Source organism: Rhipicephalus sanguineus, chromosome 5 (genome assembly GCF_013339695.2).
Source record: "Rhipicephalus sanguineus isolate Rsan-2018 chromosome 5, BIME_Rsan_1.4, whole genome shotgun sequence".
NCBI classification, from domain to species: domain Eukaryota; kingdom Metazoa; phylum Arthropoda; class Arachnida; order Ixodida; family Ixodidae; genus Rhipicephalus; species Rhipicephalus sanguineus.
Window position 1 is genome coordinate 41,911,858 of NC_051180.1, and position 18,282 is coordinate 41,930,139.

Below are 18,282 nucleotides of genomic sequence, written 5' to 3' on the forward strand. Positions count from 1 at the left end.
TTTGGATAGGCTTTATTATATGGAATACACTTCTATGGAACTGCATTTACTTCCTGTTTCACAAGTCACGTGACGGCATGCAGTCAAAAACATGTTGAGCATTCAAGTGCTCCTGACAGTGAGAAAGCTTGATGGACTAGCCAATCAGGTTCACCTATTTCATCATCAGATTGATGTAAAATGGACAACACTTGCTGCAAGCATTCATTGCTTGCAGGCATTAAACACAACACTTGTAGAAATGCTGCATTAGAGGTCACCACGGAACATTAAAGTTTTTTTCCTTAGCACAAGCACACAGTCTAGGAACACGCAATTGAAGCACAAGCAAGAGTAAAAGACACAGGCATTTCAGTTAAATGAGGACACTGTGTAAAATGTTTTAAACTGAAATGTGTCATTCAAGTGACACGAGCATGCTTGTAAGCTAGGCATTAACACATCCCACACTGCTGGCACTCCTAAAGCATTAAAATAGGTGGTGCGATATAAATTACCACCACAAAGGTTAAAACTTGTTCATCACATCACAAAATATGTTACTAAAAAAAAAGGGAACCTTATGCTAAATATCCTGGCTAGCGAAAATTTATTCGGACATGAACAATGTTACAATACTTTATATTTTGTTATTTTCATTGAGGAACTGATAAAGAGCTTATTTCACTAATTTTCCAGCGCAGACAAAAAAAATGACAGCAAGAGTAATTATTTTCCATCGTCCAGAAATTAATGTTCACTTGCAAAATGCACTTACATATGAATACGTTAAACTAACCAAACAGGAATGAAAGTGCAGATGTTTAATTAAAGACAGTGCACTTTCTATGGTTTTCTGTATGTCACCATTGGCTGCATCAAGCACAAATCACAAAAAAATTTAAAAATAAAGGTTGTACACATTCCCTGGGACATCATGCAAAGTTATAATTTTACAAGCGAAGAATGTAAACAGCGAAGCGAAGAATGTAAATGTATTTGTGACGGTACTTAATTAGTTAGGCTGTGCTAACAAGTGCAGATTGCAGCGTTATTAGTGGCTTGTGTTTGTGGTCATATTAATCCTGAGTCACAGGGTTTCATGTGGCTCACATGCTTACACAAAACACAAAACAGAAAGAATGAAACATGCTACATTTTGTTTTCGCTAACCTAAAGCATGCACTTATTTATTTATTTATTTATTTTTACATACTGCAGCCCTGTGAAAGGGCTATTGCAGGAGTGGGATTATACAGTGCAGAAAAGGTCGCAGCAAACAAAAGATACACGAAAAGTAACAACAAGAACAATTTGCAACAATTAAGGAATTACACTTTTGTTATACATAATGACTTTCAACAAGAATAGAAACATAATCATTCAGGGGGAGTGAGCGAATGTGGCCAGGTATGGAATTCCATAATTCTATAGTGCGGGGAAAGAAACTATACTTAAATGTGTCAGTGCGCGCAAATAAGGTAGAAAGATTAAGTTTAAAGATTAAAAAAGATGCTGGCAGGCATAGTCCTGGTAACACTAGTCAATAATGAACCAATGCTACCTAAGAAAAAACAGTCACACAAACTCGTATTGTATTACTTTTGATGAAAATTGATGAGAATGAGCGACATTTCATACTGAAACACCAATCAACTTGGTAGGTAAGTGTCCAGCGAAAAGAATCTACTCTTAATGTTGCACTTTCATAGAAAGTTTTCTCTTGTAACGAACTTAAGGCTTAGATTTTGCTTACTGTTAATCATGGTAACCTGAAGTATAAGATTCAAGACCTTTCTTATTACAGTTATTGAATTCCCCAATGCATGCCTTAGCCATTTAACAAATTTCATTAACACAACAGCTAATGGGAGTACATACCGACGTCTAAATGCAAAATTAAGCATTTTATTTAATGCTTGTTTTAATTTCATTTTACCACTGAAAGGCATATAATGAAAGTTCAAAGGCAGCGTCATGGGTTGCATTATACCATGTGTTTGTCCCTAAACTACATACGTGGATATATTAACAATGGCATGTAAAAGAGACAGCTGCATAATACATCAATTAGGGACATAAGTTATTTGCTACAATTGCTTTTGATCAGCATCTGGTGCATGCCACATTCTTTCGTACTGCAGCGCTTTTAGCGGTTCGACATAAATTCCTCACTTTTACTACAACCAAATGCAAAACCAGCAAGGTAGAAGGCTGTAACAGCATTAGCAGCTATAGCAAAGCCTGCATCTACAAGAACCACACGGTCATAGCCTGCCACTTGGCACTTATGACTATGCACTTTTCAAGTATGAATCTTGTGGCATGTTACTATCGCCAAAAAGTACAACCAAAGCTGCTACGTCAAGTGCCTTCCCCTTGCCTCGCAGAGATGATATTCGCGTGTCACAAATGGCACCTTTGGATGTCATTGGTGCCAACTTGAGAGAAGTCCATTTCAAATTTTTTTCCGTGCTCGTCTTGACTGTAACATGCCCGCAAAGTTTGTGTTTGCCGTAGGCATCACTACTTTCCGCGAGTGGTCACATCACAAAAGGAATGCTCAAAGACAGGTTTGTAATGCAGCTCCCGTATGTCTGTATAATAAGCTCATGTGTTTTGAGAGAAATCATTGCACAACACAATACAGAAGCACAGCTTGGGCTTCTTGCACATGAACGTGGTGGGTAGTTCCTAATAGTGCCTCTGACTGAGTGCAAAGCATGCCAACTGCGATAGTTTCATTTTGACATGTGCACGACGGCTGTAGCAGATCAGTAGCCAGCCAGCGACCACTCTGCACAGACACTCAGAACTGGAGATATCTCTGTAAGAAGCAACAGTGCGCAGAAGTGAAATTTGCACTGGTTCTGGCATGTGGTAACGCGGCCTTATGAACCTCAGTGTGTTTCTTTTTTTATTCCCATGCGCGTTGCCCGCATAAATACAGGGAAGTTGGGCTGTTATGTACAAAGACGAAAGATACACGATAAAGCAATAAATACTCGGTCTTCCTTTTTCGTCCTGCATACATAATATGTGCACTTGTACGAACAGTGACCTGGCATACGACTACCAAGACAAAGAGGTCATTACATGACAGTATACTACAACACGGATTTTCTTGGCCACAGCAAGAACGGGGGATGCGTGCGGAGAGATGCAGTTTCTAAATGCCATCTTCAGACAGACAGGGGTTGCCATCTTGGAGGGGGGACTTGTGCTCACAGATGCACTGATGCCAAGTTGAGCCTGCTGTCCACAGAAATGCCACAAACCTGGTCCATGCTGTCTGTGCAGTTTGACTGGTTGTCCAAAGAGCTAGAATAAAAACATCAGCATTTTGAATAAAACTTTGGTGCGGCTTTAATACTTGTAAACATGCTGACATATTTATTTTTTTTGTTGCAAGTTTTTCAATTATCAGTTGCATTTGCAAACTGAAGTTTTGCCATACACTCATATTGGTATATGAGTGCATAATGCAGCAAGTAAGAAAAAAATGTGCTGGCACAAGACCATGGCAATACAGCTTGATGCAGCAAACGGCATTTTTTAAGACTATTATTACTTTCCCTGCTTTGCTTACATGGTTCTAATCTTCTAAGGTTAGAAGATGACGTAAAAGCCACATTTTTTTACATTTTTTTATAAAGGTCTTTGTTGTGCCCGTTAGTATCACTATGAACAAGAACAAGAACATTTGAATTATTTAAAACCAAGGTAAATTATGTTGATGTTTTAACTATGCAAACATGTGATAGTACTGAACCTTTAACAGAAGCATAGCCAGAAATTTTTTTTTTTTTTTTGGGGGGGGGGGAGTGCAACACTCCTTTATGGTTGTTCATGAATGTGCTTTTATGTGCGTGCATATACATACACATACAAAATATAAACATTTTGTGGGGCAGGAGGGTTATGAAGCCCCCGAACCACCCCCCTGGCTATGCCACTGGCCTTCAAACCATAGTGTTGCATGTCCTAATACTCATCCTACATGTAGTCGGTACAAGACCCCAATGTAATCCAAATCTGCACAGAGGAAAAAAAAAGAGGAAAATAGAGGAAGAGAAAACAACGCAGGACGTTTCCTTTTTTTGGACTGCAATCTTAAATTCTCTACAATCTCGAGTCCTAGGTATGTTTTGAAGCACAAGCAAGACACAGCATGGTGGACAATAATTAGTTAAGCCTTAATGATGCCATTCATGGAAAGTCACGTACCTTCTTGTTGACATGTACTGAGTGCCAGTGAGGTCAAGATCTCCTGCTCCAATTTCCTCCTGCACTTTCATGAGCGTTCGCCGCTGCTCAATGTTTGAAATGGGGGCCAGTCTGAGAGCTTCTTCAATGTTTGCTTGTGCCTCTGCTTGGCATCTGTAACATGTCAAAAAATGTAGGCTGCTATAAAAGGGGCAGCAAAGTAGGAAAGTTAAACAAAGTGTGTGATGCCACAAGATGGAAAGTGGACCAAAAAACCACCAGAAAAAAAAAATGCCATGAACCTTTAAAAAAGAAAGAAAGAAACTGCTATTGGTACAGGTGTTGATGGTCAACCATATAATGGTATAGTTGGCCATTAACACGGTATCTGCTGAACATGGTATCTGTTAGCATGGAATGCAAGAAAGCTTTGGTATTTGTCACTGTAACTGCAGCTCAGGAAATGATAATGCGCCTTCATTCTTTCCTTTCACCAGATCTACATCTTTGCAAGTCACATTAGCATTTGACCCACGCAAGTTATTTTAAGTATTTTAAGTATCCAGCACAAACGGCCACACCAGAGGATGGTATTTCTACTCCTGAAGTGACTGCTACAAGTGCCCGGCTGGTATGTCCCATTCCTTAAATCCCAAGTGTTCTTCATTGTATCCATTTTGTGATGCATCGTACAATCTATTACTCGTTTACAATTGACTGCAAATGAGGTGCATTTTATTGAAACCCCAACAGAGATAGCAATAAGTGAGATTTGTGTACGAACTGGCAAGCAATTTATGTGATGAAGTCAATACAGAACAGTTATGCTGCATTACATGTAGCATAACAATATGCAACATATGTAGCATATTTTTTGTCACAGTTATGGCAGTAACACTTAGGGGGGGCAGCAATGAATCATGAGAAGTTCGTGGTTCTGAAAGCAATCATAGGCACAGCATTCCTGGAGAAGGAGTTATTTGCAATAGCAATGCAACATATCACATCCTGTTCCATCAGAAAATAGTTTCCTTTTGCTTTTAATTTGCTATAGAGGCCACAGAAGTTCTGCAGCTGTGGACAGCGATACACACCAGTTCAGAAACCACCCCAGACACAAGTGGCACATACGTTTCCATACTTTATGTTAACAGGAAGTCCATATTTAATTCTGGGGTTTTACATGAAAAATTACCATGTGATGAGGTATGCTGCAGTGTGAAACTCGTCATTAGTTTTGACCACCTTGTGCTCTTTGATTTGCACCAAGATCTAGACACACTAGCGTTCTTGCGTTTTGCCCCGTCAAAGTATAAATGTCGCTGTAACAGCTAGGATTGAACCTACCACCTCGTGCTCACAATGTAGTGGAACACACAGCCACTAGGCTACCATGGTGGTAAGTATGGTAACAAAAACCCTTCTCATTGAGGTATTGTAAATGGAGGTGACAGAAATGCCACATTACGTGTCGAAAGCATATAGCTTCCTACAATTAGCAATTTATTGTAGGAAGCTCAATGGTCCAAAGAACATAACAACACGTTCGCCTTACCCTTTGTCCTTGAATGCCTTAGCCCGGATAAAGTGGCCTTCAAAGCTCTTTGGTCGAAGCTCGATGGCTTGAGTTGCTGCTGAGATGGCTGCATCGGGTTCCTGTATACAAGATAACCCAGCAATTTATCATTTATCATGTCTATCACAAATATTATCCATGAATATTCTATGTCTGTAAGTGAAACTAAAAAGTCACTTTCCAGATATCTGAAGTAGATAACGCTTATGGAATCTTCAATGCAAGAGTAAAAGGTGTGCAATTTGTCTGAGAGATGTTTTATTATATTATTATAAAGGGGCCAGCTACTGCACCAGAAATACTGCGTTGCTACTAACACAGTAAACTAACATTGGGACTACTTGACTGTAAGAACTCAGTTTTCTTTGTATTTTACACTGGTTGCACATGGCTGATGCGAACCATGTGAATCGAAGTGCATGCTCAACCAATATACTGAAGTGTCCTTAGAGCTTTCTTCCTGTCAAAGGTTTCATAAAGTTTCGCTGAGCCGACCAAGCACATATTGAGGGGGCAAATACGACATTTGCACACATGAAATGAGTTCCGTGGAGATCAGCAAGATGAAAGTAGATTGAAGAAGGGAAGTACTGGCATATAACTTCATGATTGCTGCAGAATAAGCCACCATGCAGAATCCTACGAATCAGTGGTATAATGAAAACCGCGCTTCAGTGTTGAATGCCTGGTTTACCCACTTGTAAGCATAGGCGTGCGCAGGGTTCCCATTAGGGGGGGGGGGCAAAGGTTCATCGCAGCGACCCTGGGGCAGATTTTGCGCCCCCGCCCCCTCTTAGGTGACTAGAAGGGTCAATGTACACGGCAGATTTTGCGCCCCCCTCTAAGGTGATTAGGTGTGGCAGCCGCCCCCCCCTGCCCCCCCCCTGTGCACATGCCTATGCTTGTAAGAGTGACTGCACATAGATGATATGAGAAATGTTAAATGAGAAGTAATATCGGGTTTGATTTTTCAGCCAGCAGCTGTATTTTGGAGCTACTACTTTTGGTTGTGCTAGTATTTCCTTATTGCCTGACAAGCAGTGTGGTCCGACCAAGCAATAAAGGTGGAAAGGAAAACAGTAAGTCGATGATGAAGAGTTGGAAGGAATCGCTAAATAATATTAAAAAGAAGTTGCCCCAATTTACATTTTCTTTTCAAAATACCTGTATCACCTACATCTTCAGGCCCCATCTACAATCAGGCCCAAATATTTTTTCAACATATAGAGACATGTTGCTTACATTCAATTTCCTTTTGCACTTGGCAAGTCCGAGCAGCAACTGGTGCTTCAGCTGGAGAAATATACTTCCGCTGTCTGCATCTTCGACGACAGATGAGGGAAACTTCTTCAGGGCATACTGGTAACGATGGACAGCATCCTTCATGTGGCCTTTCTGTAAGCATGGATGAAAGAATCAAAATAAGTAATTACTCGCAAATAAGAAAACGATCCCAACAAACAAGTGCATTGATATAATGAAATTAATGATGCTTAAGCTTTTAGTGCGAGTGGCTAGGGCTTCAGTTTCATTTCTGCTGAAACTGTGCATGCATTCCAACTATAGTTTGCACTGAAGACAGTCTACACCAATTTCCAGGAAAGCAGGTTTGAAGCCGCAAAATGGAACACATTTGGAAAACACCTCTGTGATATTGTGCCATGTCGTGTCGATCACAAAATAAATAAATAAACAAGCCACCTAGGAAAAGTGGATGTCATCAGTGTGCTTTAAGACTTCAAGCGTGTGAACTAGGTAATAAAAACACAGTGCAGTTTACTTTAAGAATCTAAAAAGAAATATGGCTACATTTTTTTAATGCAGGTAGGTGTCCTCCAAATGAGTTTCCAAGCTTCCTGCCTGCATTATTTTTTACTTCGATGCCGTCTTCACGAAGCTGTCTGTTCTGTTGGCTTTGTCAGAACTAGAATGTGGCTTATCACGGCCACTATCCATTTAGCCTCCTATTTAGCCATCTATGACAAGTATGTATTAGAATGCAGCCTGCATTGCTGTTTAAGTAAACACATTAATTGAAACTGTTGTCCGAGAAATTTGAGGCTGCGAGATGAAGCTTACACACTACACTGAAATTATCATCTAGTTGTGACAACAGTCATGTCAGAAGTGGCACACCATTGACAGCTACACAGAAATGGCCTACTTACTCTGTATAAAAGAGCTCCATCTTGATGGAGCTTATTCAACAGAAGGTGCACAACGTCAGGTTTATCAGCTGCCATCTCCCAGGTTTGTGATCCTGAAAAAGAAGGTTGATGGCAAATAAGAAGGTGCACATCTGGTGATTATTAACTCATTCTAAATCAATTTCACGGCACAACACTTACTTTATTGCTATTAGAACAGAGATTTATAGACATACTACCATAACGAATCCATGCCTACAGCCAAGTTACATGCTAAGCATATTCTTCAACGAAAACTTTACACATAACATGAGCAGCAGCAAGACCAACACACCTATCTTGGCCCCTGCTTGCAGAAAGCAGTTGATGGCATCGAGGTTTCCAGTGCCGATTGCCCGATCAAGAGCTCTGGTACCATTCAGGTCCACATGCTCAATTTCAGCGCCATTATTTAGGAGCAGCTTGATCTGTAAGACGCAGAAGACATCATGAGGTAAAATTAAAAACAAGCTCTACCCTAGTATTGCATATAGTACACCAAAGAAAACACGTTTTTGAGACTTTCACGATGATGCGCAAAGGCTCAGTGTGTGTCAGTCAGCGCCCCGTCACTCACCCTTTCTGACAAGGAATACAGTTTCCTACAGCAATCTTAACCATCTACACGCCTACTTTTAGTACCTCGTGCATCAGCATCCATCTCCTTCCCTCTCCCCCCCCCCCTTCCTTTCTTTCATAAGATATATATTTGTGCAAGCACAATAAAAGCTTTGTTGGCAGTCAGCGCCCGTCCTCGTTTGCTGTTTCTTCTGTCCATGTTTAAATTAGCGCTGTGTTTTTAAGATGAAAAACACACAGCACAAGCCAAAATGCAGTACACATTTCTGAACTCTGCAGCGACAATAACATCGGAATTAGATAGTGCAAAACACTTGCTCTACTTTTTATCAGTTCCTATCAATTCGAGAATACTGACTGTACCGTATAGGGTGCCTACAAATATTTTTCAATCTAACAGTTTCAGTGAGCACCGTTATAAACTTCTGAAGTCCACTGCATGATGCCCAACTACACTTTCTCATCTTGCTCTCAAACAGGATAAATACCATTGATCCACATTTAATCTCCAGTCTGTACAGCCTTTTTGTACCTTTTCACATTTCCTCTATAATTTTTCATTTTATTTCCCTTTGTGCAATCCTTATCAACTTCACAATAGCAATTTAGGCCTGTTGGTATACTAGTATCTTGACTGTTTTTCTTTCTTTAGCGTAATTACATAAATACTGAACAAGGTCTTCTCTTGCCCATTGTTTACCCATCCGTAAAGAAAAGCTTTTCAGCTCCCTTTCAAATTTCTCTGCTTAGCAATACAGCAGAACTCATTGACTGAATATTTACCTAGGATATTGGAGTGCTGCCATTTGTGAGTAAAGAACTACAACATGCGTTAGAAATATAGATGGTTTACAGTTAGATCATTCAGTGATATGATGCTCACCATTTCTGCATTTCCTTGGGTGGCAGCCATGTCAAGTGGTGTTCGGCCCTTCTTGTCACTGTGGTTGATATCAGCACCGTGGGTGAGGAGGCACTGAGCTGCTTGAACTTGACCACGACTGCAGGACCAGCTCAATGCCGAGAGGCCATCCTTATCCTGCCATAGCAGGTTGGCTCCTAAACAAGTAAAACGAGTAATGATGCGGTTGGGTAGTGATCTTCTGCATGACAACACTGATCACAAGCCTAACTGTGCACTGATCACATAGAAAGACCATTCTGATGCTTCCACGAGTGTGGTCACTATGCCAAAGTACACAGGGCAAAAGCTAGGAAAAATAGTGCAAAGGTGTGGTGCAACTGCAGGCTGCAGGTGGGTATCTACTTCTACACACCTTTGGCGAGAAGCAGTTCCAGCACTCCGAGATGTCCCTCGGCAGCAGCCAACATAAGAGGTGACCGTCCCAATGCATCGGCCTGCTCGAGAGCACGTGCATGGCACAGCAGGAGCTCGGTGACCGCCCAGTGGCCTTCACGCACAGCACAGCACAAGGGTGGCTCTCCGGCATTGGAGCGCACGAGTGCCGAGGCGCCGCGTCGCATGAGCAGCGCACAGACGTCTCGATGCCCTGCCAGGCTAGCTGCCGTCAATGCTGTGTGGCCACTGAAATCATCCTGCTTGTTCACCTGTACCTCCATCATGTTCAGCAGGAACTCACACACCTGAATGGGCAAATGTAAAAGAAGGGCAAACTCATTCAGAAGCATTCACGCTTTCATACATAACAAAAAATGTACAAAGCAAGAGGATCAATAAGTGCATTAAACACTCCAAACTTGCTTGTATTACATATTGCTTTCGGAAACTACTTCACAGTACATAAATGCCAGAACTTGTGAATAAGAGCCTTTCCACACTGACTTGCTTTTGTAGATAGTAACTGCATATTTGAAATATTGATTATCATGCAGGTGGCAGACACGATGAGTCTATATAGCAAACTACGAAGGTACATGCCTACACACAAATATCAGCTGTGCAGCTGTGGTGACGTTTCACAATGAAATGAGTAAAGAAATGTGTTGCTTAAAAGATCCACCTACTTAAGTAGCTTCTATGCTGCTAGAACAGAAAATAAGTTATGTGCAGGAGAGAAACCTTTATAGAATGCTGTATTTCCATTGGTTCTATTACTGTAGATAGCGCATTGTTCTTTGTAGCGGCCCTCCTTTGTGTTCACTCATGGCAAATGATGAATGTCTAGCAGAGGTTGCATCAATACAGCATTGCTCGGAATGATGCCACATACGTGGTATCCTTTGTATTGACAAGACTTTTTGATTTTCTGCTGAGCACTCCTAATAAAGCAAATTAAAAGTCAGTAACTGTGACACTGAATGGTTTGAGAATGTTAGCTCTTCCACACATTGCACAACAATGTAGCGCAGCATGCTAGGTCAACCAAAGCACATTTACATTGCTCTGAAACTTCAGCTTTTACACGAACTTCTTTTGCCGCATGAGGCCAGAATGTATTCTGAGCCATAAAGTTTGTGTAAGCTGTTTCGTGTCAGCTGGATAAAGAGATTAGCTGCTACAAGAACATCTATTCCCTTTCTAAGTAAATAAGTCAGATTAACATGCGCTAAAGCCGTTACTTCGTTTGTCTTATAAGAAACCCATGTAAGCCGTACGGTATTTATGCAAGAAATAACACAATACAGAAAATGTCACCAAATTATGTGGCATCACACTAGGCATACATCGCTTGAACCAGGCTGCAATCGTAACGAGCAAGCAATACGAGAGGCGTCTGATCCTACCTCAATGTGTCCCGACTTTGCGGCTGTGATTAAAGCCTGCTGTGCTGCTCTGTGGAGACCCAGTGCAATGCCAAAATCGTCTGGCCACTTGCATTGCACCAGGTGTGTCACCAGGTCCAAGTGGCCAGAACTAGCTGCATGCGCCAGTGCTGAGAGGCCCTCGCTGTCCACATGGTCAATCTGCCGTTTAAAGGGATTGTCACTGACTGCCAGTAGTGAAGACACACACAACATGAATGGGGAATGGACGTGACTACACACTGCAGCAATGACGGACATGTATATCTTAGCTCAACTTTATGAGAGAAAAAAACGGAGTTCATTTTGCACAGATTTCACAAGCACAGCCTCACAGGTCACTTATACTAATGTTAAACTTATTGAGGCCCTTTTCGACATAAAAATAGGTTCTCCTCTTCCAAACAAAGCATTTGACTCCAAATATTTCCTAAAGTTGCAAAAAATTCATAAAACACACTGTGATTGCCTCCATTTCAGGAGAACATCGCTATACATACATGCTTTCTTTTAAATAATATGCCCCTATTAGGTGTACTCATTATTCCACGAGCAATGTGATACCTAACAATTTTCAGATTATAGTTTCCAGCTATTCGAAACCCTTCATGTGGGTAGAATTGTATCATTACAATTATATGGACGAAATGTGAACCAACAAAGCTTTTAACTCAGGCAAATGGGAAACCTATGCCCCTGTGTGAGGGGCTGATCAACTGTGCGTCTCATGCAACAGTGCCCTACTCATGAAAACCAGCCCATGGCATCATAAAATTTTACAAATTGAAAATGAGATCAAGAAGACATCAGTCTTGACAGATATAGAATTTGATGGCCAGTCCAGTGTGTGAGGCATTTTGAATCCCATCAAATATGTGGAGCTCAGCAGTGAAGCAGACTATTTGCTCTCTTTCACATCAGCCATATCCATCTGAGCCTCCTCCAAAAGATATCCAGTGTTGCTTACAACTATTAAAATTCCTATTATTGTTCCATCAGGGATACAATTGCGAAACAAAAAGGGACGGAGGATTCTCTGTGCAGGAAGAAGTACAGTTAAACCTTGATATAACGAAGTCATTAAAATTGGCAGTTTATTTCATTGTATCGAAGCATTGTCAAATTGAAATTCGAGCTTTTCAAGCAAGGTATAGTCACCAAAGGTTTCTCTTTGCACGGGAAGTGCCAGAAGAATGTTTGAATAATATGGCAGTGCAAAACACCAATTTCAACAAGATGAAAAAAGTCAATTTCATGTTGCATGTGAAGTTGAAAGAAATGCAGGTCCAACACACTGTGGTAATAATGAATAAGTGTTGGCAAAAAACGCTTGCAATTCAACCACATGACAACAGGACCCAGCGGAAGTTTAAATTTATCGCCTTGATCTTCCTATGGGGCAGCAGAAAAACTTTGTTACATTGAAATCACAGATAACATGTTTTATTATACTGAGGTTCAAAATACATGGTGTTATATGGGCATGAAGTTGTGGAAAGTGAAAACTTAATTATATTGAGAGCTTTGTTATTTTGAAGTCCGTTATATCAAAGTTTAACTGTATGTTAGTGCAGGAACATACCCTTGCTCCGCATGAGAGAAGGTACTTGGCAATCTCAAAGTGCCCACGTTGGCAGGCCATGCTGAGAGCAGTGCGGCCTACATCGGAGCTAGCATTGACGTCAGCTCCAAACTCCACAAGCGAAGTGACCATGTCCGTGAATCCCTCGTAGGCCGACAGCACTAGCAGTGGGGCTCTATTCAGGCAGTTGGTTCGTGCATTTGGATCAGCCTGAGCCAGCAGCAGCAAACGGCTCACCTGCAGGGAGTGATGCTGCCTTACAGAATGCCGCGAGTACATACCACGTGGAAGCCACAATATCCCAAGTCGCCGGAAACCTCATCACTAGTGGGTGGAGATTTAGGTATTAGAAATGCTGGTTTTAGGTGTCTAAAGCAGGTACTGAAATCTTCCTTTAAGGATGAAAAATTCAGCAATAGGCACAGTAATGAGCAAATCATGTCCTCTTTGATGCATTGCATATGTGTAGTCCATTTCTGTGATGAATAAAGTGACATAGCACATATTTATGAAGTCAGACAGGCAGCGAATGCACGTTATGCAAAAATTGCAGTATTCGGCTTTACTGGGCACACAAAAGGATGCTTTTATATAAATCTGCAAGTGCAACACTAAAATGTTCATCTTTATACCATGAGCTCCAGCATGCAGGTCTCAAGTAGTGTATAATTTTATCTTCTACTTTCGGAGAAAAAGAAAAAAAAAGTACGCCCTTCTCTCTCCAAGCTGAATTTCTCCATTTAAAGGGACACTAAAGGCAAATATTAAGTCGACGTTGATTGTTGAAATAGCGGTCCAGAAACCTCGTAGTGCTGCTTTTGTGCCAAGGAAGTGCTTATTTTGAAATAAAATCACGTTTTTAGTGGTCCGCATCGCGTTAGCGCGCTTCAAATCTCCCGCCTGAAAATACGACTCTCATACGTCACTGCTGCCGTGCCCAACGTTGCCCGCTTTTACTGCGCGGCCGCCGACACTAGTAGCAGCCGAGCGGAAGCGGGACCCACAGTAGCAACAACGGCGCTGCGGCAAAGACTTGCTCGGATGGGCACATTCAAAGCCGTCACCAAGTTGCGGTTGGTCTCGTAATCCTCAGTACGAAAGTGCAGCGAGCACACACGCAGAGGTTTTGACTGTTTAGCACACTGGCGCAATGGCATGACACTAAGCCACTTCGAGCGTAAGGGTTCATTCCGCGGCACCCAGTGAAAAGACACACCGGTTTCCTTGCTGCAGCACTGGCGTTGTGCACCATTCGGGCATCCGGCAATATCACACGCATGCGGCATTTTGTCGAACTTTCTATCAGAGCGACTTTCACGAGCGCGCAAAACACGCACGGCAGTACGCGATCCCGAAACTACCACTGAGACGGGCGAGGCACAGTTCGGCGAAAACGGAACCTTTGAACCACGCGCGCCGTTCCCCATGGCAACGCCACGGAGGTTTTGTTTTCCATGAATCAAGCCGAAATGAACAAACAGCATTTTATTACGTCTTTTGATGCTCGGAATGTTCTTTTTTTGCTGCTGCTAGTTTGATTACTAGTGATTTATTGTAGGCCGACTTCCCTACGTCATCGGGATCACTTCGAAAATGTCCCACTCGTGGCGCTCATCATGTGATACATTTAGCTTAATTTCTCGGTAAGTAGGGCACTGCTGTTGATAATATTGCCGTTTTAGAAGTTGTCATACATTGGGCTTTCATTCTGACATAAATTGTTTTGTTATTTGCCTTTAGTGTCCCTTTAAGTATACCGAAGCATTGAATAGTTAAATGTTAAATAGGGGTTTTAATAGCACAAAAGTGAACAAGGATATTCTGCACCAGTTAATCAGCTTTGAATAGCAACTTACTAGTAATGCAAAGAAAGAACAACAAACCTTGACGTTCGGGCTGTACAGGTTTGCAGGAGCCACTAGTGCCGAGGAGACGCATCCAGCACTTTGAAAGACCCACAATGCCTGCAAATCCCGAGGAGTGCACGACTGGGGAAGGCCACGAGAAATGTTCTTGTAAATGTGTGCCTTGAGGATGTGATGGCCTAGCTCCAGTAGCTGGCTTGGGTCAAGCGGTGCTTCTATGCGCGACATGCGCAGTGCAATCGATGCATGCCCCGCCCTGCACAATCAGGAAGGGAGCATGTATGAAGTGAACATAAATTTTATAAATCCAGTAACTTAACTTTTGAAATTATTTTGAATAATTAAGCACATATCACCCCTCAGGAGATGTGATTACCATCTGGCACTTAGTCATGATATACACATCATGCATACTGAAGTTAATCAGGGCGCAGTGAATAGTGAATACTGAAGGCGTAAAGAATATTTATTATATGCACAAAATGCAGAACAAATGTTGTGATGCCTACCTGACATCACAGAGGAATTTAGTACTGTCATTTTCGTCTCGACGAATGAGCCACTCTCGTAGAGAAGGATGGGCCAGCATAAGTGAGTCGTCGTTACGCTGCATCATGAACTGGGCAGTGGTCAGTGTTGTCAAACGCTGTTGGAAGTCAGCCCACGTCATGGGCTCATAGGTAGCGCTTGCATTCACGCTGTGATATAGCTCGTGTGGACGCAGAGGATACAGTGATGCCATGCAGACCTGTAGGAGACTTTGCACCTGCAAGCAGAGAAGACATAAACACTTATTGAATGTCATGATATCTTAACTCCATGAATATAAAGACAGCCTGTGTATCTGCCTTTTCAAGCCTCGGTTTTTGTTTCAGGCTGTAACAGAATTGGCGTTCTTGGGCACTTGATTTTAAGCGATGCTCTTCTATGCTTTCATAAGATCACAAATTTTTTATTTTTAAAAAGATAATCTTATCCTCATGAAGCAGCAGTACCTCCTGCAAATGCTTGTTCGTGAAGTGGTGCAAGAAACAAGCACTACAAGAAAGAAATACCAGCATGTTACAGAAAGCAAACACATGGACCCAGGCAATTGTTTCTTGTACTAAAAGATAAATTTGTACAAGCTCTGAAAGTAATTAACATAGCGGTTAGCACACGTGGCTCCCGATTACACGTTTCTCCAGTGGCAGTGGTATGCAATGTTTGGTTTTCATAAAGATTTTCATTAATGAATACTTTTATAAACCTTCGAAACAAACCTTCTTATTCTAGAAATCTTATTTGAAATAAGAGTGGACTGTTCATCTCACATACCCTTTCAAATGCTCTGGTTGTCGTGAACTTCAGGTTGAAGTTCAGCAGGTACACTTCACTGAGGCTGACAGGCAGGACTTTATAGCTGCTGCTCTTGACCACCAGGTGACCACGCTCTATAAGGTCCATGGTCAGTTTGGCATACAGGAAGCAACCCCTGCTCAAATTGGCCAGATGGTTGGCAAACCTGAATGGGAACAGGGAATTTTATACAAGTTCTGACATTAGTCGACGGATTATGTGGCCCCTTTAGTCAAGAGACAGAAAGTTTCCAAATCTTGTTATGAAGAGACAAACAACTGTGGTATAACTCCTAATGCAGTGAAAATAAGCCACTAGGGAGCTTGCTGCTGGCCTTGCCCTCACTCTGGTGGCATCTTTAGCTTGCACACTATATTATAGTTAGCATTACAGGCAATTTTCTGTGCAGCTTACAAAATAAGAAATCAGACAAAGAAAACAACATTGCAAAAAAATAAAGAAATGGTACTAATGTACTACCTAAAACCAAGCTACACTAAATTATCAAATATTAATTGCGGTTTTAACCTTTTCTTCTTAGGAGGGCTGCCCTCCTACGAGCTGTGCTATTAATTATTATTAACTAATGATTATTAAAATGCTCAGACCTAGAGTTCCCAGGCTGTCAAAGTTCATCCAAAGCCCTCTATAGGTCTCACATCTGCAGTGTAGCTTTCGGACATTAAAACTCGTTAATTAATCATTGACAAAACTTCAGTGTATGTGCAGTTTTTGAAAGGAGAACAGAAAAGAAATTCACATTTGTAATTTACAACTACTGCCTCACTTGTTTATAATACAAGCAAAAAGTACATAGTTCGTTTGATTGCCATCACATATAGCTTATACGCAAAATACTTGTTACATTTCAATGAACTTGTGGGCAGAATAGAGGAAAAGTTACAGGGTGAGTCATGAGGAGTCGCACCTTGCATGTGTTGAGCCATCTTGCTTCCCGTTGTTGACTGTAATGTTGGCACGTGCAGAGGGACTGGACTCGATTCGAAAGAGCACGTAGCCTACAATGTCTCGCATTAAGTTCTCATTGCAAGACATCCGATCTAGGGAGACCTGGTGAAACGGCAGCGTTTGGGTGACTTCCTGGAATGCTGTCCGCACAGTAACAATCAACTGGAACAGAGAAGAAAACAGTGTTCATTTTCATAGGCATGTACTATATGCATACCAAAAGTTTATCACAGAAAAAAGAAACAGGAATTAGTACAGAAATGACAAGAGTAAATATTGAAGTAATATAACTACATGAAGGCCTGTAGTGCCATGCCAGTGCGATGGCAGTACTAATCTGACCACAATTTTTTTGGAGCATTTTCTGATATACTGGATGTGCTTGCAAACGCTTGGCTGTTCAAAGTAAGCAGTGATCGGAAACATTGACGTTCACAATAAAAGCGATTATGGCTGCATGCATTAGTTCCTGCTTTCTGTAGATAATCAGATTCCATCAAACACAAGCAGTTCTGCGAATCAAGCGAGTTGTGGTACCTTGAGCCACGCAGGGAACTTGAGTATGTGTCGGGCCAGAAAAGAGGTGATGGTGTCTCCGTAGTCGGGCCGATGTAGTTCAGCTTCATTGAGTGCGTCCACGACAATAATGCAACTGGTGTTCGGGATTCGGCCTGTCTGCCTCAGGGAGCTTAACGGTTCCAAGATGCCTTTCACCAGGGCATCGTGAGGGTCGGTCTGGCATGAAGAGAGGCTGAGCACATCTTGAAGCCTGCATGCGCAGTAAGAAACACTTATCAATTGCATTGACACAACATGGAGCCTCAGATTGCACATCAGTCTATTTTATGCCTACTACAGGAGAATAGCCTCTCCTGGTGACCTCCAGTTGCTCCATCTTGTGTCACGTGACTTAATAGACCCTGTGCCTTTCTTATCTGATCACACCACCTAATCTCTCACATTTGACTATGCGTCACTTTTCTTGGAATCCATTTTGCTCCTCTTATGCACTCCACTTCAGTGCATTATGTGGGCTACATGTCTCCATTTCCTTCACTTAACCTCATAGAACATCAGCCAGCTGTGTGTCTTCATCTTAAATCATGTCGCTGTACTCCTAGCTGTTAATGTTCCGCCTATAATTTTCTGTTCATTTAATCATGCGGAGTTATGCTTACGCTAATCTGTCATTTTTAACTTTGGAAGTTGAGTAGGCATGCTAAAATAATGCCATGGAAGAACTAAAGACGAAAGAAAAAAAAGGGTCAGTTGCGTTAG

General features: G+C 41.7%; 1 protein-coding gene across 3 annotated transcripts in view; it reads right to left on the minus strand.

Moving 5' to 3' along the window:
- Positions 1 to 1,497: 1,497 nt before the first annotated feature.
- LOC119393552 (protein TANC2) overlaps positions 1,498 to 18,282 on the minus strand; it is a 272,216-nt gene continuing 255,431 nt past the window's right edge. For all 3 annotated transcript variants that reach the window (XM_037660644.2, XM_037660643.2, XM_037660642.2), the window contains 15 exons: positions 17,542 to 17,773; positions 16,964 to 17,166; positions 16,015 to 16,201; positions 15,207 to 15,463; positions 14,716 to 14,953; positions 12,833 to 13,069; positions 11,233 to 11,412; positions 9,804 to 10,131; positions 9,410 to 9,585; positions 8,243 to 8,375; positions 7,930 to 8,021; positions 7,004 to 7,156; positions 5,741 to 5,841; positions 4,207 to 4,359; positions 1,498 to 3,300 (listed from right to left, as the gene is read on the minus strand). In XM_037660644.2, the coding sequence (XP_037516572.1) occupies positions 3,204 to 3,300; positions 4,207 to 4,359; positions 5,741 to 5,841; positions 7,004 to 7,156; positions 7,930 to 8,021; positions 8,243 to 8,375; positions 9,410 to 9,585; positions 9,804 to 10,131; positions 11,233 to 11,412; positions 12,833 to 13,069; positions 14,716 to 14,953; positions 15,207 to 15,463; positions 16,015 to 16,201; positions 16,964 to 17,166; positions 17,542 to 17,773 (2,767 nt within the window). In that variant the 3' untranslated portion in view covers positions 1,498 to 3,203. The remainder of the gene's footprint in view (positions 3,301 to 4,206; positions 4,360 to 5,740; positions 5,842 to 7,003; positions 7,157 to 7,929; positions 8,022 to 8,242; positions 8,376 to 9,409; positions 9,586 to 9,803; positions 10,132 to 11,232; positions 11,413 to 12,832; positions 13,070 to 14,715; positions 14,954 to 15,206; positions 15,464 to 16,014; positions 16,202 to 16,963; positions 17,167 to 17,541; positions 17,774 to 18,282) is intronic.